Source organism: Mytilus edulis, chromosome 8, assembly GCF_963676685.1.
Source record: "Mytilus edulis chromosome 8, xbMytEdul2.2, whole genome shotgun sequence".
Lineage (NCBI taxonomy): Eukaryota > Metazoa > Mollusca > Bivalvia > Mytilida > Mytilidae > Mytilus > Mytilus edulis.
In genome coordinates this window covers 37912954-37936799 of record NC_092351.1, presented here as the reverse complement: position 1 = coordinate 37936799, position 23846 = coordinate 37912954, and the positions used below count along the sequence as shown (strand labels likewise).

The 23846-nt window shown below is 32.6% G+C and overlaps 1 protein-coding gene across 1 annotated transcript; it reads right to left on the bottom strand.

The window, feature by feature from the left end:
* Window positions 1-11317: 11317 nt before the first annotated feature.
* On the bottom strand, window positions 11318-20927 carry LOC139486801 (uncharacterized). Its single transcript, XM_071271774.1, has 11 exons — window positions 20732-20927; window positions 18443-18507; window positions 17918-17944; window positions 17408-17473; window positions 16402-16458; window positions 15964-16026; window positions 14271-14333; window positions 13227-13428; window positions 12913-12978; window positions 12494-12586; window positions 11318-11730 (listed from the first exon to the last, which is right to left on the bottom strand). The coding sequence occupies exons 2-11, from the start codon at window positions 18502-18504 to the stop codon at window positions 11446-11448; spliced, it is 984 nt and encodes a 327-aa protein (XP_071127875.1). The 5' UTR covers window positions 18505-18507; window positions 20732-20927; the 3' UTR covers window positions 11318-11445.
* Window positions 20928-23846: the final 2919 nt, after the last annotated feature.

Below are 23846 nucleotides of genomic sequence, written 5' to 3'. Positions count from 1 at the left end.
CGGAAACAAAATTATATCAATTTCGTTCTTGTCCATGTGGACGATCCCTGTCTAGTGTTTTTTTTTTTTTGGAAAATACTGAGCACGCAAAATAAGCATTTGAATCACGAAGCACGTATAAAATTTACATAAGCAGAACATGTTGAACACCTCGCTGTTTTGCACGACTGAACGTAAAATAAAAAAGTAAAAACACGTTGCACGTGAAATAAAAAAACCCAATCACGTACCACGAAAATAACCCTCTACCACTCTCCATGAAAGTTAATGATTTTGCATCGTTTTTTTAAGATAGTTTTACATGTTAAGAAAATTCTATTTTTAGCATTGGTATTTTCCGAATCGTTTAAAAATAGCCTATAAATAGAATATGCATAATTCATGAATCGTGACGTAGGGCGGTCTACGGGATCCCTTCTTCCGCTTACCAAATAATTATGACGTCTTGAAAGTTTATTATATTTTTTCGTCATGATTATTTGGACTATGTGAGGAGACATTTTTGGAGCTGAGTGACTGTTAAAGTTATTTGTAAATTATCTGAACAAGCTCATTTCTTGCCTACTTCATAATTATTTCAAACATTTTAATAGACGTCACTAAACTTTTAGCTTAATATAATTCTTGCTTTTGTCAAAGTCTTGTTCATCTATTTTCAACACGGACCAGAAAAATGAAATTTGTGGTTACCTTTAATTTCTTATGTGAATTTAGGGGAAGGCGACCCGTGTCAGTCACCTATTAGCTTATAAAGGCTACAATTCAGGTCAAAGCAGACCTTTATACATGTATAGTTTGGTGATCCCGGTTACCCCCCTTTTTAAAATTTATCCTACATGTAGATCGGCAAATGAATAAGTTCACTTTTTTGTTCTTTGTTCTATGAATATCTGTCTTTAAATTGACCATTATTTTCTAGCTTCTCTCATGCGATAGCGGTACCTTTTTGGTCACTATTTATGTGTTGCGTTTAAATATGAATTGCAACACTTTATAGTGACTGAACAGGTAAAACAAATACTTCTCAAGAAACAGAAAAAGAAAACTACTTGGAACACCAACCGGCTATGTATTGGTATTGTATGCATAAAAACTCGGATTGGAACATCATGGACAATATAATAATGTTAGTCATGTACTTAATATATCAATTATAGATAACGCATTTTTTTTAAAAGTCTATCGGCTTTTTCATGCATATTTTGTTTACGTTTTGACATCAATCGTTCAAAAAGGCTAAACTAACTTTTCGGGACCTCGTGATTTCGTGTTTTTAAACGGGCCGGGATTTCGGGATCAGGAACCCTCCTATCCCCCTCTATGTTGATGCTTTGTGAAAAATACAGAAATTTGACTTACCGGTATGCTACCATTATATTTGCCATCGTTAGAGTCATGTCCAAAGCAGAATATTAATGAAACACATGCAATAATTCCTTCAAATCTTTATACTTTGTGCAAGAGAACGCCATGTTTAATGTTTACTGCACTGTGACAAAATTTCAAATGACGTAATGCAGCCTGTGACGTCAAGTGTGATTCGCCGTGATCCGACGCGAAAAAGAAGTTCGTTTGTTATTTACTCTATTATTGTAGTGATTTTTAATTTTTTTTTAAATTACCGATAAACAGAATAAAGGACTTTTTGTTTTTGATACTGACTTTATCACAGAAAATATCAGGCTCGCCCTTCGGGCTCACCTGATATTTTACTGTGATAAAGTCAGTATCAAAAACAATAAGTCCCTTATTCTATATTTATCGGACGCTGGACTTTTTCTGCAGCGTTTTGTTGAAAAATAAACAATGAAACACAACAACATTAAAAGATGACGTCGCCATTAACGCGTCATGAACCCCATATTGAACTTACTAACCCCATACGGTCTCATAGGGGGTCACCACGTGACGGCGTCAACCACAACGTGATAATTCATCTGTGGTCCGATAAAGCGTGATATGGATTGGCCTCTGGAATATGCATGAATTTTTTATTGACGTTTTCAATCAGCCTTAATTTTTGTGTCTATTCGAAGTAGCACGTTCTCAATTCCGACTGAAAGTGTCTTTCTAATACAACACAGGGTACATATAACGTGCTCTCGTTCACATATGAACATGGTATTTGTCACTGGACGTTAATCCATAATTCGTCAGCATCATCCAATTGGTTCTTTTCTTCTATTTAAGGAATGACTGTAATATTTTTCTGTCTATGAAGAAATAACATAAAAAAATTGGTGCACACTGAATAACACGCGTAGCGGGTTATTTAACAGTGTCCACCACATTTTTTATGTTATTACGAATAGACAGAAAAAATATTACAGTCATTTCTTATAATTTAATTCTAAATTCCATTTTAAACCGTAGAAAACCATGAAAAACGTTGATGACGTCACGGTTACATGACTTAATTATGTCTATGGGCTGATAACAAAATAACGTCAGCCAATCAGAAGACGCGTTACATCCAAAATTAAATTATTATTTTATCATATGTTGTTTACAAATCACTATAAAGAAGTAAACGGAAAGGAGCGAATGCAGCTACATTTGGTTATTTTAAGTTTCAATTCATTTTATTCCGTTTAGTTTCTTTCTACATAAGTGCAGAGGAGAACTACAGTTGTCTATGGTGGCCAGTGAAGTCCATTTCGCGTTTTTCGCGATTTCGCCTTTCATATTCTATAGGGTGCAATCAACAGTTTTTTTCTATGACGTCATATTTTGAGGGACCATGTATAAGTGACCCTTAGTGGTGGACTGATTAATAAAGATACCTGTATAAAACTAGATATCACTGGAATCAGAATGTTCTCTAGTTTATAATGGAATAAAAAAAAAGTGTACTTTTAATAGTATAAAAAAGTTTTATCCAGAGAAACTGGGAAAAACATTGCCTAATTTAAGCTTAAAAAACCTGAAATCAGGTCATGTGCACACCCCTGAAGACATGATACCTGCACATTTTTCATAATCAAAGTTGTATGAATTTCATAGATTTTTACCTGGTCTTTAAAAAAATTCATGCTTCAGGCTACGTTCGCCTGCTCCGAAAAGAGCTACAGTGGCTGCAAATAAGTTTTGAATTTTCACTGCCAAAAAAACAGACTGTTTACAGTGTTGTCTCCCCTCAAAACATGAATATTTAATCTAATTTTTTTAATCATTCAACCTGTTTTAATTGAAGTTAATTAACATATCTTTACAACCAAATACAAAAAACATGATACTTTTTCACCAATTATGTTGATAAAAAGGGACTTCCCTCCATGTCTATTTTTAGTTGGGGAATAACCCCTAGTTTTTTATACGAAACTGTTTATAGCACCCATAGGGCGAAAACGCGAAAACGCGAAGTCGAAAACGAGAAATCTGTTTTGCGTTTTCGACTTCGCAATTTCGCGATTTCGCCATATGGAAAATGTAAGGCGAAAAAGCTAAAACGCTTAAACGCAAAATGGCATTAACCTGCCACCATAGTTGTCCGCATGTAAACTTCTAGAATTTGTCACCAATATAAGTACATCGCAATCCGTTACTGTTTCAACAGCCATCGGTGTTTCATATGTGTATTCTTAAACAAGTATTATTTTTCTCTCGTTTTTAGCAATGTATCACTCTCTACTGTTCTTGTATATTATTCTATATTCTGCGTTTCCATCCAGATTCTCGTGTATACCATGAGGGTCCGGATTGGGGTTATTGTTTATTTCTGTATTCTTTAAATTGTTATGCCATTTTTTTCTACATTTTATTTATCTTACTCATTATTCTTTCTTTATTTTTCATATTTTGTCATCCCAATATATTTTACTTACTGCTGTTTAGTTACATTACGACATTTATCTCTCACTGATTTGTATACTGGTTACCAATGTAGATGACAAATTTGTGTCATTCATGAAAATTAAACAGAATCAACATGATATAAGCGATCATTCTTGGATGAAATTAATATTACTTTAATATTACACTTTTTGAAACTATTTTTATCAATTTTCAATTTCATGTGCTGTTTCCGTATATGTTATGTTTCATTGCTCATGTGTTGTTTTCGTATATTTTAGCCGCTCGTCTTGAGCCTACTCATTTGACATTTATCTCTGATTTGTATACTGGTTACCAATGTAGATGACAAATTTGTGTCATTCATGAAAATTAAATAGAATCAACATGATATATGCGATCATTCTTGGATGAAATTAATATTACTTTAATATTACACTTTTTGAAACTATTTTTATCAATTTTCAATTTCATGTGCTGTTTCCGTATATGTTATGTTTCATTGCTCATGTGTTGTTTTCGTATATTTTAGCCGCTCGTCTTGAGCCTACTCATTTGATCCGATAACACACCATATAGCAATAAAATCATACTTGTATTGCCATTCATAACTCTTAACAGACCAATTAACAGACCGGGTTTTATACATACGACCCATTAACAGACCAGGTTTATAATAAAGATTGATTTATGTCACCAAAATACAGATTTTTGTGTAGATTTTTCGCACAATGATATCAATATCGTTAACAAACATAATGCCTTTCTTTTTTCGATGTTCAAAATATTGAATGCAAGTAAATTTAACCAATGTGTCATTTTGTGTACATTTTATGTGTGTAAACTGTGTATAAATTTATTGATGAGTAACCCGCCTTTTCATTTTATAGATCGTACATCGAAGCTAGAAAAATAATAATTGCACCACTGAATTCAGTACATCGAATTGTTTTGTTAGACATGAATACTTTTTATGATGAAAATATATTTAGAAAGTTATACAATGAAACATGCTGAACTTTCAATGATTTTCTCGATAACACCTGATTAACAGACTTTAGCCAACCCGATTAACAGACCAAGTTGAACCGCCGATATAGCCGCATACTCAATATAGATTAACCGACCAATCTCTCGGTTAGCCGAGTGTCGGCCGTGAATAATAAATATAGACACATACCAAATTGTCTCGTCAGGAGAAATGATGCAGACGTAAAGATATTAATAAAAGGAGATGCGAGGTATACGTAAATGAGCTACATAAAGGACAAAAATACTTCCAGAGGGCCTCATGTGTAGTCTTCGGCAACAGACATGAATCCCTACAGTATTACAAGCTCTTATTATTTGACGATTATGATATGTTATTCTGAAAAGTGAGTGAATTTGTTTTTATAATGTCGAACCCTTCAAAGCTAAATTGTTTAAATAAAAAAAAATTAAGGGTGTTTATTTTTAAATATGAACAAGAATGTGTCCTTAGACCACAGATGCCCCATCCACACTATCATTTTCTATGTTCAGTGGACCGTGAAAATGGGGTAAAATATCCAATTTGGCATTAAAATTAGAAATATATCATATTAAGGAACATTATTGAGTACTAAGTTTCAAGTTGATTGGACTTCTACTTCATCAAAAACTACCTCGACCAAAAACTTTTATTTAACCTGAAGCCGGACGAACGGACGGACGAACAAACGAACGAACGAACGAACGGACGGACGAAAGCACAGACAAGAAAACGTAATGCCCATAAATGGGGCATAAAAACCATATAGCGTACACAAGGACAAATTTAAGTGAATTAAGATTCATGCGAATTTTCCCCCAACCGAGCTTGTTCATTAATTGCATTTGAAAATCACTTATTTTCACGTGAATTTCAAAAATAAAGTTATTCAAATGACATCTAATTTTCAAATTCAATCAACGTCATGCACAACATCTTCACGTGAGATTGAGACGATACTCAGTTCACGTGAAATTAATGTGACTTTCATGTGTAAACTCATTTTTATTAGGTGAATCAAATAAATTTCGGTTGAAATTTATGTCAGCAAAATGTGCCTGTGTAGCGGATAAAGAGAATTTAAATTACAGAAATTCAGATCAAAATAGCTCCTGAATATTTATGTAGCATTTTGTCTCCTAACATTCAAAGTAAAAGACAATATCCTTTTCAAAAGTACAAAATATCATTTTTACAATTTTGCTAGCTGACACTCACTCGGAGTTCAGTATTTTTGTGATTTTACTTTTCACTTTATAATCGTATATTCCCTCAAATCTTATTTTTTTGGAACAGTCTGAACATGTCGGTTAGATATTAAGACTCATTACCAAATTTCAAAATATAGAATTTGAAAAAACACGGCATCTCAACATTACTTATATATTCCTAGCAAATTGAAAATAGTCTTAACCCAATTTTAGAGCTCGACATATTTCATGAATTGTGAATTATTCAGGGCTAACCTTATATCTTATCGAATATGTAGATGTGGATTGGACATTGAGAACATAGTACGCCTTTTTTTTTCCTTTTCTGTCCTTTCTATTCAAATGAAATGCCTATTCTGTTTAATTGTCTTTGTTGGCCATTGCGACATAAAAAAAAACAATTTCTTATTTCATATTGTTGCAGACTATTTGAACATCGCCATGGGAGGAAAGCCTAATAGAAATATAACTAGAGGCTCTAAAGAGCCTGTGTCGCTCACCTTGGTCTATGTGAATACTAAACAAAGGACACAGATGGATTTAAGACAAAATTGTGGTTTGGTGATGGTGATGTGTTTGTAGATCTTACTTTACTGAACATTCTTGCTGCTTACAATTATCTCTATCTATAATGAACTTGACCCAGTAGTTACAGTGGAAAATGTTAGTAAAATTTTACAAATTTGGTGAAAATTGTTAAAAAAAAAAATGACTATATAAAGGGCAATAACTCCTTAGGGGTCAATTGACCATTTTGGTCATGTTGACTTCTTTTTAGGTCTTACTTTGCTGTACATTATTGCTGTTTACAGTTTATCTCTATCTATAATAATATTCAACATAATAACCAAAAACAGCAAAATTTCCTTAAAATTACTAATTCAGGGGCAGCAACCCAATAACAGGTTGTCTGATTCATTTGAAAATTTCAGGGCAGATAGATCTTGACCCGATATATTTTTTTACCCATGTCAGATTTGCTCTAAATGCTTTGGTTTTTGAGTTATAAGCCTAAAACTGCATTTTACCCCTATGTTCTATTTTTAGGCGTGGCGACCCTCTTGGTTAGTTGGCCGGGTCACCGGACACATTTTTATGCCCCACCTACGATAGTAGAGGGGCATTATGTTTTCTGGTCTGTGCGTCCGTTCGTCCGTCCGTCCGTTCGTCTGTCCGTCCGTCTGTCCGTATGTCTGTCCGTTCGTCCGTCTGTCCCGCTCCAGGTTAAAGTTTTTGGTCAAGGTAGTTTTTGATGAAGTTGAAGTCCAATCGACTTCAAACTTAGTACACATGTTCCCTATAATATGATCTTTCTAATTTTAATGCCAAGTTAAAGTTTTTACCCCAATTTCACGGTCCACTGAACATGGAAAATGATAGTGCGAGTGGGGCATTCGTGTACTGAGGACACATTCTTGTTTAAACTAGATACCCCAATGATGATTGTGGCCAAGTCTGGATTAATTTGGCCCAGTAGTTTCAGAGGAGAAGATTTTTGTAAAAGATTACTAAGATTTACGAAAAATGGTTAAAAATTGACTATAAAGGGCAATAACTCCTAAATTGGTCAACTGACCATTTTGGTCATGTTGACTTATTTGTTAATCTTACTTTGCTGAACATTATTGCTGTTTACAGTTTATCTCTATCTATAATCATATTCAAGATAATAACCAAAAACAGTAAAATTTCCCTAAAATTACCAATTCAGGGGCAGCAACCCAACAACAGGTTGTCCAATTCATCTGAAAATTTCAGGGCAGATAGATTTTGACCTGATGAACAATTTTACCCATGTCAGATTTGCTCTAAATGCTTTGGTTTTTGAGTTATAGGCCAAAAACTGCATTTTACCCCCATGTTCTATTTTTAGCCATGGCGGCCATCTTGGTTGGTTGACCTGGTCACCGGACACATTTTTTAAAACTAGATACCCCAATGATGATAGTGGCCATGTTTGGTTTAATTTGGCCCAGTAGTTTCAGAGGAGAAGATTTTTCTAAAAGATGACTAAGATTTACGAAAAATGGTTAAAAATTGACTATAAAGGGCAATAACTCCTAAAGGGGTCAATTGACCATCTCGGTCATGTTGACTTATTTGTAAATCTTACTTTGCTGAACATTATTGCTGTTTACAGTTTATCTTTATCTATAATAATATTCAAGATAATAACCAAAAACAGCAAAATTTCCTTAAAATTACATATTCAGGGGCAGCAACCCAACAACGGGTTGTCTGATTCATCTGAAAATTTCAGGACAGATAGATCTTGACCTGATAAACAAGTTTACCCCATGTCAGATTTGCTCTAAATGCTTTGGTTTTTGAGTTATAAGCCAAAAACTGCATTTTACCCCTATGTTCTATTTTTAGCCATGGCGGCCATCCTGGTTGGTAAGCGGGGTCACGCCACACATTTTTTAAACTAGATACCCCAATGTTGATTGTGGCCAAGTTTGGTTTAATTTGGCCCAGCAGTTTCAGAGGAGAAGATTTTTGTAAAAGTTAACGACGACGGACGACGGACGACGGACGACAGACGACGGACGACGACGACGACGACGACGGACGCCGGACGCAAAGTGATGGGAAAAGCTCACTTGGCCCTTCGGGCCAGGTGAGCTAAAAATGAAAGATTCTCACAACAGAAAAAGTTACCATTTTTTCTCAGTCTTTTTTGTTTTGCTCGAATTTAGTCTGTCTTCTGTCTTCTGTCTTGTGAATTTTCATTGCCTCCATGATATTTTTAAAGTGGGAATGCTAACCACTTCTGATAGAAACAATTTAAGTAAAATGATTTTTAACTTAGTTTTAATTGTGATGCAGCAAATAATCTTTATCTTGTTGTCATTTTAGCGGTACTTTAAACATTGCTTCAAAGGTTCAAGCCACAAATTTTATCTAATAGTTCGTTTATATGTATGTTTCATTGGTGTTTGATATTGTTGTACTTCAGTGATTTTTTTGTTCCGTTGTCTTCCTCTTATAGTTGGTGTGTTCCTCGTTTTTAGTTTGTAACACGGATTTGTTTTCCCTCAATCGATTTATGGCTTTAAACAGCGGTATACTACTGTTGCCTTTATTTAAGCGTCGTTTTGTCTCATTTTTAAATGGTATATCCAGTAGGATTTGGAATATCACAATAGCAATTGCTCAAACAGTTTACCAAATTGAAACTTGGTTTCTTCTCTCACAATTCTATCAACTGGTAAAATATTTTAACAAATTGCCTCAGTGAAAGGTTAATAGTTTGAAGTTAGTGCAGTGTAACACAAAAGTAATGCGTACCATCCAACTCCACTTAGTTATTGGGGTTTTTTTTCTTCTGAAAACCACTTGATTTAATGACTTACTGTATTATGAGTCACTAGTTTAAACAGATCTAACCATACTTCTGAGTACAATTCTTCCTCCAAGCTTAAAAATCAACCAATCAAAATACCGGATTCGGTGTTTCCAGCAAAAAGTTTGTTCTCCGACTACAGAGTAAAGATTTATATTCGAGAAGCTTTAAAGAATGGCTATAGAATGTTGTTGGTTCGAATTTTGGTTTAGTTATATTGAACACTTCTGGGTTGGTATAGCTTCGTCTCCCTATAGCGTAATGTAAATGTCATTCAGGAATAAGAAAAATAAGTCGATGGAGCGCGGAGACAATAATTATGTATTAAAAGTTGATATTGATACTCGACACTGGGAAAGTACGTGTATGTGTTCGAATAAGTGAAAAATCTTCATGTAGACTAAATCTAAAAAAAATAATCGGACTAAGCCTCTCAATCAAGAAAAGCGCAAGTAATGTTATATCAAGTTAGCTTGTTATCTTACTGCATATGTCATTTTTGCTGCTGGGTCTTAAGCAGTCATTAACCAATCAATCTAATTACTTGATAGTGTCCAAAGCTTTGCATATGTTATTTTTCTTCTCTGTTGAGCGCTATTAAGTTAATGACAAAAGAGGACCAGTGGATTCTAAATCAAAATACATACAGCATATATATGCAACTCTAAATAAAGCCGAAGAGGCTCGACACATTGTACATGGTGTTGCAACGATGTCTCAGATACATACAGCATACATATGCAAATCTAAATAAAGCCGAAGAGGCTCGACACATTGTAGATGGTGTTGCAACGATTTCTCAGATGCAGGGTTTCACAACGAGTAACGATAACTGTAAAAAGTGGCAACAGTAGTATAAAGTAAAATCACAAAAATGGTGAAATCCGGGGAAAATTCAAAAAGGAAAGTCACTAATCAACGGGCAAAATAAAAAGCTCAAACAAATCAAATGAATAACAATAACAACTGCCATATTCCTGACTTTTTTTATGTAGAAAATTGTGGATGAAACCGGGTTTTAAACCTAGCTAAAACTTTCAATTGTATGACAGTCGAATCAAATTCCATTATATTGACAACGATGTGTGCACAAAACAAACAGACATAATAAGTAAAAATTTTAAAAATAGGGGACGAAGTCAACATTGTGTTATACCGCTGTTTAAAAGTCGTAAATTGATTAAGCAAAAATAAATCCGAGTTACAAAATAAAACCAAGGGCATCACATCAGCTATAAGACACATATGTGACATCATTTAAAGACGTAGAAAAATTGTTTAATAAGAAAGGTTATGAGAAAAATTGTATATATAAGTACTTCTAAAGTATAACGTTTCCTTGAATAGCATTTTTCAAGGGTATGGATTTCGTTAAGGAAAAATTTATTGTATCTTTGCAGCAAAACCGATATATTCTATGTTCATTAACTATACCTTTGTCGATATCACTGATTATGAACAGTAGTTCATATTATGCTGTTGTTCATAATTTATAAAACACTGTGTGGTAAATTTGTACAATTTTGCAAATACATAAAACAAATTCAAAATATGAACGTTGATAGTATGTGTCTCTTTTTTAGTCACCTTCTACTTTTAGAGCTATTGTGTTTATTACACGTTGTCCGCTCTATTTTAACTTCGTGAAATTAAATATTTTAAAAAGTCCGTCAGCTATCAAAAAACCACAAATGAGACCTGCATTGCATTCAAAAAAGGTTTTGATGCTGAGTATCAGAATGAAACTAGTTATCAGAAAACTTAAATCAATAAATAGAGAGCAATGTGAAACGGAGAAAGTTCTTAACCAGAAAAACGACACAACTACAAATTTTGCTCTATCTGTTTCATTTGTCAAGGATCATTTCTGCCTTCCTGCTGTGTTTATTATTGCCTCCTTGATTTGCTGTAAATGAGAAATGCAAAAAATCTTATGACATAAATAGTAACAATGGGTTTAGATATGATCTTTTTTTATTAATTTTGAATATTTCTAACAAAAACATAATACAAAGATGTTCCTACAATGATATGATTATAAGCTGCTGTTTTCCAATGATTTGACATCATATATAATATTATCTTTAAATCGTGGTTTCTTTAGGCTGAACAACACCCTTTGCCATAATCGGGCCACCCTTGTACAAATACAAAGCAGGCCAAACTACATATCCAACCTCTGTTCCAGACCGAGTGTATTCCTTCCATGACTGTTTATCAAACATTTGTCCAGGTACAAAGTCTATGACCATTGGTGGATCTTGGACAGCTACATAGTAACATAGGTTGACACAATTTTCTATGTACGCCAAACAGCAATCTCTGTATTGAACAACAGTTTTACAACTTGAACTGTCACTAGATATTTTCTGAAAAAGAGGCATATGAATAAAAGATTACAATGATTCATCATATTCAGTTGTGTAGAAATATATTTAAGATGTGTTTGAGAACCTTTCAAACAAAATGTGTATGAAACTGACTACTGTTTACAATTATATGAAGTATTGTCACATACTAGAAGATGCCCACGACATCGTAATACATTTGGGCAAATGTTGAATCAAAGTGTGTGGCCAAGGTAATAATATGGACCTTGTAGGGATTTGCACACGGTAATGCATTTAACTCTATTTCTTTAAATAAATGAAAATAAGGAATATCATGCAAAATAGTCCAAATTAGTATGACGTCTTGAAAAGCTATTTCAATTGTCACAGAAAAAAAAGAAAATAGCCTTTCAAGACGTCATTATGTTATGGACTAAATGCAAAAAAAAACTTTTATCTCACTTGGAAAATAAAAAAAAACAAAAATCCTAAGAAAGTGTTGCAAAATGCGGTATTCAATAGTTTTTTTACTGTAACTGTAACATAAAATCCGTTGACATTACTGTAAGGGATCAAATTGAGTAATATAGTATTATAGATAGCTTCTTATTTGCAGTTTATTTTTAGGTGACAGTTAAAAAAAACTAACTGTTTACAGTCGTAGTATTTGGATTATATAATTGTAGGCTATTACAAGGGTAATAATGTGAAAATTAATCTGTCGTTTTTCCAAACTCACACTCGATCGTGCCTCCTAAAAACTAAATACATCTGTTCATCATCTGTAAAATATAGTACCTACCTTACGGAGAAGTGGAATATACTTTGATGCATTGGTTTTTATGGAATCCTTTACAGCTTTTATAAACCCTTCTATTTCATCGTCGCTCAGTCCCTACAAAGTAATATATTTTTTATTATCAACTTGTATGTTGTCATGAAACTTTGAAACTAATATAGTTGTCGGAATTTAAGACATTTTAACAGTGCAAAAGATTGTTGAATCAATTCATAATGAAATGCCACAATAGTTAAATGTTTGATACAATGTTTTCTTTAACTTTATTTGATCCACAAAAAAAACCAAAGAGAACCATTTTGATTTAACAATTTTATTTTCTCAATATGTTTATGTTTGACATTTTTTTCTTGTAAAACAATGTACATGAGGAAAGCCTTGTCCCACTTAATATCTCTTATCAATACATATCATTTCCTTACTTGTACAGCGCTTCTGTGTCCCGACAGCTGCTGAGAAACATCTGCTAAACATGTCTCACAAATCTCCTACAAGAAATTCAAAATTATGCAAATTTTCAATAAATGGAGATATAAATCTAATTTTAAAAGTAACGATATTAATGTGTGCAGACTTGTCGACTATTTTAAGCATTTTTCTTTTTGACTTTTACTTGTGACCATGATGTACAAAACAATAAAAATGTAATACATCAGTGCATTTATGTCCAAATGTAGTTAAATTCTATCCAAATATAATGAAGTTGTATCCGAAATTATTAAACACATGTACTAACTTTGAGAATTTTAATAAGAATTTCTATTATTTCGATTTCTGTTGATTTTTTGGAATCCTTTAATTCGGAGTACGCATCAGTCCATTCGTTTTCATACAACTCACTAAACTGATCCCCAAGTTTCATTGGTCTGTTTGGGTCATTTAAGTCTGTTATTGCTGGATTATTGTCTCGTAATTTTGACCCCATTAACTCACTTAATCTAGAACAAAAACAAATAAACAAATACATTTACTAGCAGTTGATCTATTTGAGAGAGTACGCAGTACATACATATAAGGCTTGGCTGTTTTTTTAGGAGAACCCTGATTTTTATTAGATATTCAAAAAAAGAAACAAACAGGTCGAACGTGTTTTTTGTCATTATTTAGATTCCCACTGTGCTATTGGAATGGTTTCTGGTAACAATTGTTTCTCTTAGGAATTACACAGTTTTAACATTTAATTTATGATACAGTACTTTTCATTTCTAAAATTTTCAGTGACAGATGATGTAGTAGACCTCAACCTATTTGTATTAGTATAGAGTTTTAACTTTAAATGAAAAAGCAATTATTCATGTCAAACTACTTTGAAATCTTCAAAGGCTAGTGTTATTCAAACTCATCGTCTAATTTAACTGACCTACTTGGCAAATATTTAAAATTACAAATTCTAGGAATCATATCATTATAATTTCTCCACAATACGACTAGATTAGAAATCTAAGAGAGCATGTATACATGTATTGCTTATGTCTTTTCGTGTTAATCTTAAGAGAAAATGTGTCCACCTGATCCCACTGATTTAGAACGATTATTTTTGAAAATCTTTCAACACAAGACAATTGATATATGCTATTTATACTAAACTTACCATTACTGAATATGGTCTGCATCTTAGAAGTCTATAACTATTGAAACCGCTTAAATGCATAGCTGATTGACATAAAAATGTGGGACAGTTATTTGATCAGAGTATAAAATGAGGCATGATTTACATATTTATGCCAAAAAAACCGATATGAATTATAACTAGTATTGTACTATTATGTAGCTATATTACCTTGTTAATGCATCACTCTTTTCCCTTTGTAACACGTTGATTTTTTCTTCGTAATCCTTAAGCCTTAAGAGAAAGTGAAATTATCAATATATGACCCAAATAATATATGCTACTTTGTAATTGCATTATAGTCTGGAAGAACTAGGGCTTTTAACAAGCTTTTATATCAAACTAATCATAACTGATGTGTACGCTAAACATTCAAGTATGTGTTTTTTTGGTAATGATTTCGGTTGAATATTGTGTTCTTTTGTATAGTTTGTTGTCCATAAATTTGACTTTCAATAGCATCATTGTACTTTTCCCGAATGCGACTGTTATACTGAATGAAAACAATTGTATACAGTTCGAGATTGCATGTTAGTTACGTAAGCGCGTCACTATTTTTGATATCCTGTGGTGTTTGTCGTTGATTGAATATGTTTATAGATTATCGGTGATCATCTCAACGAGATTGTTTTTCTCGCTTGAGCCGGGACGGCGAAAGCGAGAAAGGCAATCGAGTTGAGATGAACAATGATAATCTTTTTATTGTTATTTTACCTATGACGACGTTGTCAATTTCAAGTCAATTTCGTTAGCAACGCCACGTGCATGCTTAGTTTCTAGGGAAAATTTTCCATTTCAAGCGAGTAGCATGATATGAAAATTATCACAAAAAAGATCAACGGAAAAATGCACAAAATAGCGATAATCGTTGTTATTGCAGTTTGAACGTTGTGTCGACTATTATAATTATTTGTGTGTGCGTTTCTCTTGTATGACTATTTTTGCGTGTGTTTGTGCTGTATTTCTGTCAATGAGTGTTTTAACGATATTTTTTAACAATGTCATATTTTTCTTAAAATGTCCTGTACCGAGTATATTTATATATATCACAGTTGTTATCAAATAGTTCGTTTCTATTTGTGTTGGTGGGTTTTTTTATTGCACTTTGGTGTTCCTATTATTCCTTGGTTTTCATCATATAGTTGATGTTGTTCCCTCAGTTTTGGTTTGTAACCCGGATTTGTTATCGCTAAATCGATTTATGACTTTAGAACACCAGTATACGACTGTTGCATTTGCTTTAGTTACTGGGAAAACATACTTATCGATCAGTACTTTGTATTTTTTATCTTTTTGTTGCATGTATTTGTTTTGGTGCTAAGTACTAACAAGTCAATCCCTTTTCCAGTGATATGTCTGGTTTGATCTTAATTTGTTGTATGTAGCACATCTGTACTATGTAAAGGGAGGATTTAGCACAAACAAAGATGTTAAGGATTCTTTGTGTGTCTATCTCAACTGTCAGAAACCTTTTATTCATTGATTGTGTCTGGTGCTGTCTGCCAAATAATTTTACGTTCATGGTTGTAGTAAATATTTAGAGATGTAGGGATATTTTATAACTTACTATACGATAGAATCTTGGCTTAGTTGTTTATGGATTTTTGTACCTAAGTAGCAACCATACCACATACCTAAATTTCGATTTTGTACACACAAAACTCTCTTTAATGCATGATCTTTTACAATAAAATATTCATATGGAAAATATACTCATTTTTGTTAAAAGGTAAAAGATCTGATTTTTTTCTTTCAAATTCGATACTTTTTAAAATGTCTTTCGTTTCCTTAAAACTCTAAATGTATTTTCTCCCTCTTAGTTTGGAAAAATATTAAATGTTGGTCCACAGAAAGCAATACTTGCATCTTTGTTTGCATGTTGTATTCGTTCCGAAGTGGGCCAATCTCCCTTTTGTATTCTTGTAGTCTGAAAAAAATAACGCAAAAAAACTCCCGTTTACAGCCTTTTTTTTTGTTATTTTAATTCATAAGCTGCTTTTTCATGAACCTCTGACCTTTGTTAGTCTTGTCTATGTTATTTTAATTTTGATAAACCTATTGGTGGCCTTTTGTTTTTTGCCCATTGGTCGTGTTATTGTCTCTTTGACACATTCCCCATTTCCATTCTCTACAACTCTAAATAGCTGATGCATTTAACTTTTATATTAAATGATGAAAATTCTGAAGTATTATTTATCTAAACTGTTAGAAACTGAATAGAGTCAATGTGTAGTCTTTAACAATAGGCAAGTGTTCTTTACATTAACAATATATATAAGCACAAAAGAAGTAAACAGCTCACCGTAGATTTTCATCTTTCGTTAATTCAAGTTGATGTTCCTGTTGCTGCAATCTACAACTAAAACGATATTTCAATGTCAACAACTATTTAATTAAAGGTATAATACATCTGCAATCTTATTCGTTACAAGCTCATAATAAATGTTGCATGGTTAAACATTTTTGTAACAATGGTGTAATACAAACTGAAAAAAACAATCAGTTGGAAATGATTTTACTAAACTGATTGTAGTATTACGACGTTATAAAGGATGTGATAAAAAAAAAACAACATTAGAATAACAACAAAGTACGTTCTTTTGAACAAAATATTGGATCTCTGTTACATTTAGTAAAGCAGACAATCACTGATACAAGTAATACGATACTAATAACATTAACGGTACCAATTTTCCTGCACCAGATGCGCATTTCGACAATACATGTCTCTTCAGTGATGCTCGTGGCCAAAATAATTGAAACCCAAAGCTTATATAAAAGATGAAGAGCTATAATTCAAAAAGTCCAAAAAGTATAGCCAAATCAGTGAAAGAAAACAGAACTTTGCATGAGTGAGATACATTTCTTAATTTATATTAATTATAACATTTTGTAACAGCAAATTTTAATAACACAAACAAAAATCCATATTTTCATGTCAGTACCGAACTACTGGCTACTGGACTGGTGATACCCTCGGGGACTAACAGTCCATCAGCAGAGGTATCGACCCAGTGGTAGTAATAACATTAACGGTACCAATTTTCCAGCACTAGATGCACATTTCGACAATACATGTCTCTTCAATGATGCTCGTGGCCAAAATAATTGAAATCCAAAGCTTATATAAAAGATAAATTATGAAAGAAACCTTACTCTCAATTCACATTGTTTAGCCCTTTTCTCTCTTACCTTAGCCATATCACCCGCAGTTTATCTTTTTTATTAATTTTACCCATGTTAGAAGGAAAAACGTATTAATTCTATCTTTATGTTTGTACAAAACTTTTAAAACTACTTAAAGTTACCTTATATTAGCTTCAATAAGTTTACTGTCGTTATCTGAGTCATTTCCAACTGTTACCATCTGCAGTCTGCAATTCCATCACAAAAAGTGCATTGATATGTAATCTGAATCTTGAGTTCCATGGAAGAGGGAGTAATATGATAAGTTATAAAAAGATTTTCAAAAGTTTACCTTTTTTATTTTATGTTAGATATCATGATGTTACAAACTCCTTGATTGGTTTTAGCTTATATCAAAATAAGGAGAAAAGGTATGAAAAAATATGCTAATTCATAGGACTGAAAGATGCACGACAAAGAGGATAGGATTGCAACGCATCTCTTTTATAAAAATAATAAGTACAGTAAAATAATACTACTTACTTCTTGATTGGTTATAGGTGATATAAAAGTAAGGAGAAAAGGTGTGAAAAGATGCTTATTAATAGGACTATAAGATGCACGATAAAGAGGATAGGATTGCAACGCATCTCTTTTATCAAAAATAAATATAGTAAAATAATACTACTTACTTCTCTTTGACCTTTTCCTTTTTATACCTAGAAAATAAAAAATAGAAACAACAAAAACTATTACTGTCAAGGCTTGAATCCGTCTAATAAAGGCATATGTAATAGGTCGAATTGGTTGTCAGTAGAATCTAGGCAAACCTGGAATTCAAGAGGTTAAGAAATCGTTACAGAAGAATTCAAAATACCGAATTTCACTGGAAGACTGATTGATTGGTCGTTGGTTGCATTGGTATGTGAATCGTAGTGTTTTATGCAGTGTTTTGTTATTATTGTTTGTCTTTTAGTTTGTTTGTAATTTTTGAACTTCTGCTAATTTATTGCCCAATTAGTGTATTATTTATCTTTTTGACTATACAGTCAACAAGTCAGTATAAAGACTATATATAGGCTTGAAAAGGCCCGTGCATGTCCTTCCTCGCTAGCATAACATTACGTATTATTTCATAACATATTGTACATTATATTTAGTTTGCTTAGTGATGTATTTCTGTGCAGCTTTTCTTTATGTATATATAAATTACTTACGATCTAAGTAAAAAACGAATATATTCGTACACTACATAAAACTTTTCAACTATCCAAACCATTATCTGAATTCAAATGAAATATCATTTTAAACATTTTCGTAACATCAATAATGTTTCAATAGTTTCCAAATACAGATTGCAGGTTACACATATATCAAATTGATCGAAGAAGACTAAATGTGTATCATCACATATGCTTATTAAAGATAAATATGTTTTAAATCCAAAGATCAGAGCTTAAGTTTTAATGGATTTCACAGTTGAGGACTATAACTCAATAAGTAATAAAAGCTATTCAATATGAAGTAATAAACATAACATATGATATATGCTATAACTTTATAACATTTTATAAAGTCAAGTATTTGGCACCAAAAAGTGTTCGTACTCAGTACGTCTGCAAAACTATAAACATGACTATAATTATGGGGAATCAACTAACTGTATAGAGAAAGAACCGAAATTAATTTCACAAAAGTCTTCTTTCTAACATAACATGCAGAAAACATTAACTAATTGAGACATAAAGATAATGATGCATTGGAATCCAGTCAGATATCATCGGCCAATGAAACTATAAACAGACGACTCAATCTCTAACGATCAACTGTAAAATCTGTTCTGTTTTTGTTATAAATCGCTATTTTTGTGTTAACTACTACCATAGTGAGAACAGATTTTTTTCCCAAAAGAGAAAAGACAAAAAGGGAGCAATATAAAAATACAATAATGGAAAAGAGACCAATGAATAAACACGTTGAATAAAAGTATATACTGATCGATACGAAATCCACTCAAAAAACAGAGTTGCTTCTGAGTAGTTACGTTTCACGTTTGACACCCGTTGCTTTTTTAATGGCAAAAACATATATGTTGAAAATCACATTCGGCGATGGAACAATAGATGAAATACGGACGGGTCGAAACTATTTGTGGGACATACTCATGCGGTGCAGCTATTCTACTATTCCAAAATGGTCATACAAATCATTATGGCGACTGTATATAAACGTTTTAACTATACCTTATACTATACATATACGTTCGGGATGAAAATTTCAGGAACTCAATTTTCGGCTCTCCCTTGACACCACTTGCGAGTATTGGCTTGAGGAAACGATGATAGTCCGTCTGAAGGGGACGATAAATGGCTGACCCGTGTTAAGAGAGAGCCATATCTCTTGCACGTTAAAGACACCATTGTAGATTTCGAAAAAGAGTAGGCTAATGCCGCTACAAGGCAGCACTCGCACCCGCAAAGTGGAAAGGGATTAATATAAGTTGTAAAACTTGTTTCCCAATCCACTATAAATAAATATGTTTAAAACTAAACTATACATATACTTTATCCTCATTACTCTTTATTTATTAAAGAAAGACTTCTTAAAATTGAAAATGTTACACAAATGCGAAATTCTCGTACTTTGAAACGATCAACAGACATTATATTGTCTTAATACCCACTACTTGCTCATGACAGGTACACATTCTTAAAACAACAAACCTAGTGGTTGTGAATTTTCAGAAAATTTGAAAACAAGTTTAGACAAATATTATCTATAGATCCCACATTCATTCCATCATAATGTGTATAGTACTTCTGCTTTTCATATCTTGCCTTTTTTACTAAGGGTAATTTTTCCTGTCGATTACAAGGATTTTCATGGAGAAGAGTTTGAATTTACTTTCCGTGAAGAATGGTAAAATAGCTAAATTAATGAGTAAACTTTAAATGTCGGCCATCAGTTTGTTTCTTGTGTTTATGATCCTCTCTATGACAAAAATCATGTTATTTGATTTGGTAATTGAAAGCCGTCATTTTCCTTTTAAGATAATTGTATATGTTTTAAATGATAATATTTATAAAATGGCTTGATGGCATAACTATAATTATTCCTTAGCTTCCCGGCCTCGTTTGGTACGCGTATACGTGACGGGGATTTTAATAAACATAATTTGTTTATCTGAAAATAAAGTCTGTTAAGATTCATCGAGCCAAAATTTAAAAACAAAGTCCTGCACCTCTGAACCAGGCTGGAAGCTTTAGCAAGCGTTACCTCCAATATTCTCGACTTTCTTTAAATCTTCATATAAGGGGTGAATTGTCCTACTTTTATCGAACGGATATATTAAGATCACATTACAATCGTCCTATATATAAGTTTCAGCTTGCATTACTTTGGTATGGAGCCTTTAAATCAACGAACATTAGAACCAATGAACCACCAAACTAATATGCTTACAGACACTAGATACATAACTTTTTTGTTTCAAGCATGTTAATAACTTGTAGCTTTACGGACAATACACAATCCTTACCGATCCAAGTGACAATGGGCTAGTATTCGTTTTCAAAACAATTCCAATCGAAACACAAATGCTTCAAAGAGCAGTTCAGAACATTGAAAATACAAAATCATGAAACCTTCCATATATTTTACTTCCTCGATGTGTTGTGTAACCTTTGAAAGATAACTTAAAAATAGTTATCAATCCTTGGGTTAAAAGGTAGGCTTTCATTTCGAATAATCTTGTTTTACAATAATACTGTACATTACAACATGGCGATATCATGCCATGCACATTTTCTTAGACATGTTCCCTTTTTTATAACTACACCCATGTCTTAGTTGTAATACCGGGGTTTATAAGCAACAATGGTTAAAAAAACTAGAGAAAACAAAAAAATATAACATCATGTCCCCTTTTTAGTCAGGACCAGATAACACCCCACTTTTCCAAAAGAGGGACGAAAGATACCAAAGGAACAGTCAAACTCATAAATCGAAAATAAACTGACAACACCATGGCTAAAAATTAAAAAGACAAATAAACAAACAATAGTACACATGACACAATATAGAAAACTAAAGAATAAACAACACGAACCCCACCAAAAACTGGGTTTGATCTCAGGTGCTCCGGAAGGGTAAGCATATCCTGTTCCACATGTGGCACTCGTCGTGTTGCTTATGTGATAAAAATCCGGTAAATAGTCTAATATCCAAATGTCTAGATTATTGCCGAAAGTTAAAACAAATCCCACATGTGTACGAAAGTGATAACGCAACAACATTGTTTGCAAAAGTTAATGTTATAAAGCTCAATATTGTTGATTGTGCATATCTTATTTGTTTATATGACGTAATGTCGTCACAGGTCCTCAGATACATTTGACTTATGCGTGTATTTAAGTAATCGGATTTCAAATGGAGAAACTTATCATTTTGTAAAGAAAAATTGTTTAACCCTTTTATACTCGAAATATATTCATGAAAAAAGCAGCAAATTTTCCAAAAGATAAATAGCAATAAACCAATATACTGAGAAGTTTTATTCCTATACTTAAAAAAAACAATTCTAAAAGCTATTTTTTATTCCAATATAAAAATATTTCTATTTGGGTAAAGTTGTTCCGTTTTCTTTAAAGTTGTGCCTTTTTAAGGAAAACGGCTCTGTTGAAAAAGTTTTGTTTTACCACTATTATAAAATAAATCAATTTAGTGACTTTTACTGATCTGGGGGATAGTTTTAATTATAGAACTACAAAAATAACTACTACAGACATCTAAAAAATACCATGTTTTTTCTCAACAACAGCTGAAAACATAAAAGTAATAATGCAATTCTAAAAGCTCTAAATCGTCAAGGGTTATACAAGATGTGAATGAAAAGAATCAATAAAGATTTACCATTAAAACTTATTCTCTAAATGAAAAAAAAAGTTTTGTAAGATATGCAATAATTTGTCAGAATAAATTTAGGTAAATATTGAAGATTGTGATCAATTCGTCACTGAATTGCAAATATGGATTTGTGTGCTGAAAGACAAAGTACGATGGACAACTTTGCTCTTTGACAAGAAGTTTAAACTGTATTTTTTAAAGTGAGAGCGCTTGTGTTTGGAAAATCTACTGTGAAAATAAAAAATACAATTATTTTGAGAGATGAAAATGAATTTTTAAATTATTTTACACATAAGGATTGTTAAAAAAAGAATCAAGTTAGAAAGACGTCATTTTTCATCCTTTTTTATCAAGCATTGTACATTGTATAACGTATATAAATATAATATACATATATATTGGTATCCCATTCAACCAGGCGTTGCGAATCAAGAGAATATGCTCTACTGAAAATACGAAAATTGCTAGACTTGGACAACTTCGTAAACATCTAGTTGTTCGAGGATACAATAACAACATCATTGATAGTGCTTTCAAAAGAGCAAACAGAACTAGTCGCCAAGAACTTCTTGAGTACAAAGATAAGAATAGCGCAGCTAACAGAACACCCCTTGTACTCACTTATCATCCTGATTTTAAAAATGTGTTATCCATTGTTCAGAAGCATTGGAAAATTATAGAAAATGATTTAAATCTAAAAAAAAGTATTTTCATCACCACCAGTCATAGCCTTCAGAAGACCTAAAAACATCCGTGAAAAATTAGTGACATCTGTATTACAAAAGCAGCCTACTCCTTCGCCCGGTTGCTACAAACAATGTGGTCGAAGGAATTGTTTGTGTTGTAAAGCTGCCAATACAAGTAGTTCTTTCATCAGATCCGTTACTAAACAAAATTATACAATCTACTCTAATTCCAACTGTAAAACTGAGAACTCATTTTATATATTAACATGTGACACTCGTGGCATTCAGTATGTGGGAGAAACAATGGACAAATTTGATATTCGGCTCAATAAACATCGTTCATCGTACAAAACCAACAAAAACTGTCATCTCACAAGACATATTCGTTCAACGAAACATCCTTTTGATAATGTTACTTTCCAAATTATAGAAGTCAACACCGAGTGGGACACCACGGCGAGAAGGAGAAGAGAAAACTTTTGAATCCACCAATTCCACACTTTAGAACCTGATGGTCTTAACGAAAAAGACGAGAAAAGATACAGGAAAGATAAAGAATAATTTAGAACAAAGCATCGTCCTTTTCATCCCGTAATATTGGCCAATGGACGTTGCTAACTTCAACTACCAATTATGTATTTTCAAGGCAGCTAAATTCAAGTGCAACATAGACATTGAGCTGCAAAATTTTCTTATTTTCAAGGCAGCTAAGTGCACATATACATTGAGCTGCAAACGTTTCTTATTATCTACATCCGATTTCACCTGGATTGATGCACGGTTGGTAAAGCTAGTTGGTCTAGCGAAATATTGCGTTTATTTTCATCATTTTGTAAATATTTTAAACATTCTTATATTTACATACTAAATAGTGTATTAAAATTACATTGTTAGGCAATCTATAATTTTATTTGTGTAATTGAATTAATCTCTGTACTGATTAATCCACACTCCCATATATTTGTATGTCATGTGCTGCTATTTATAAGCACTTATATATATATATATATATTCATTAAATAAAATAATA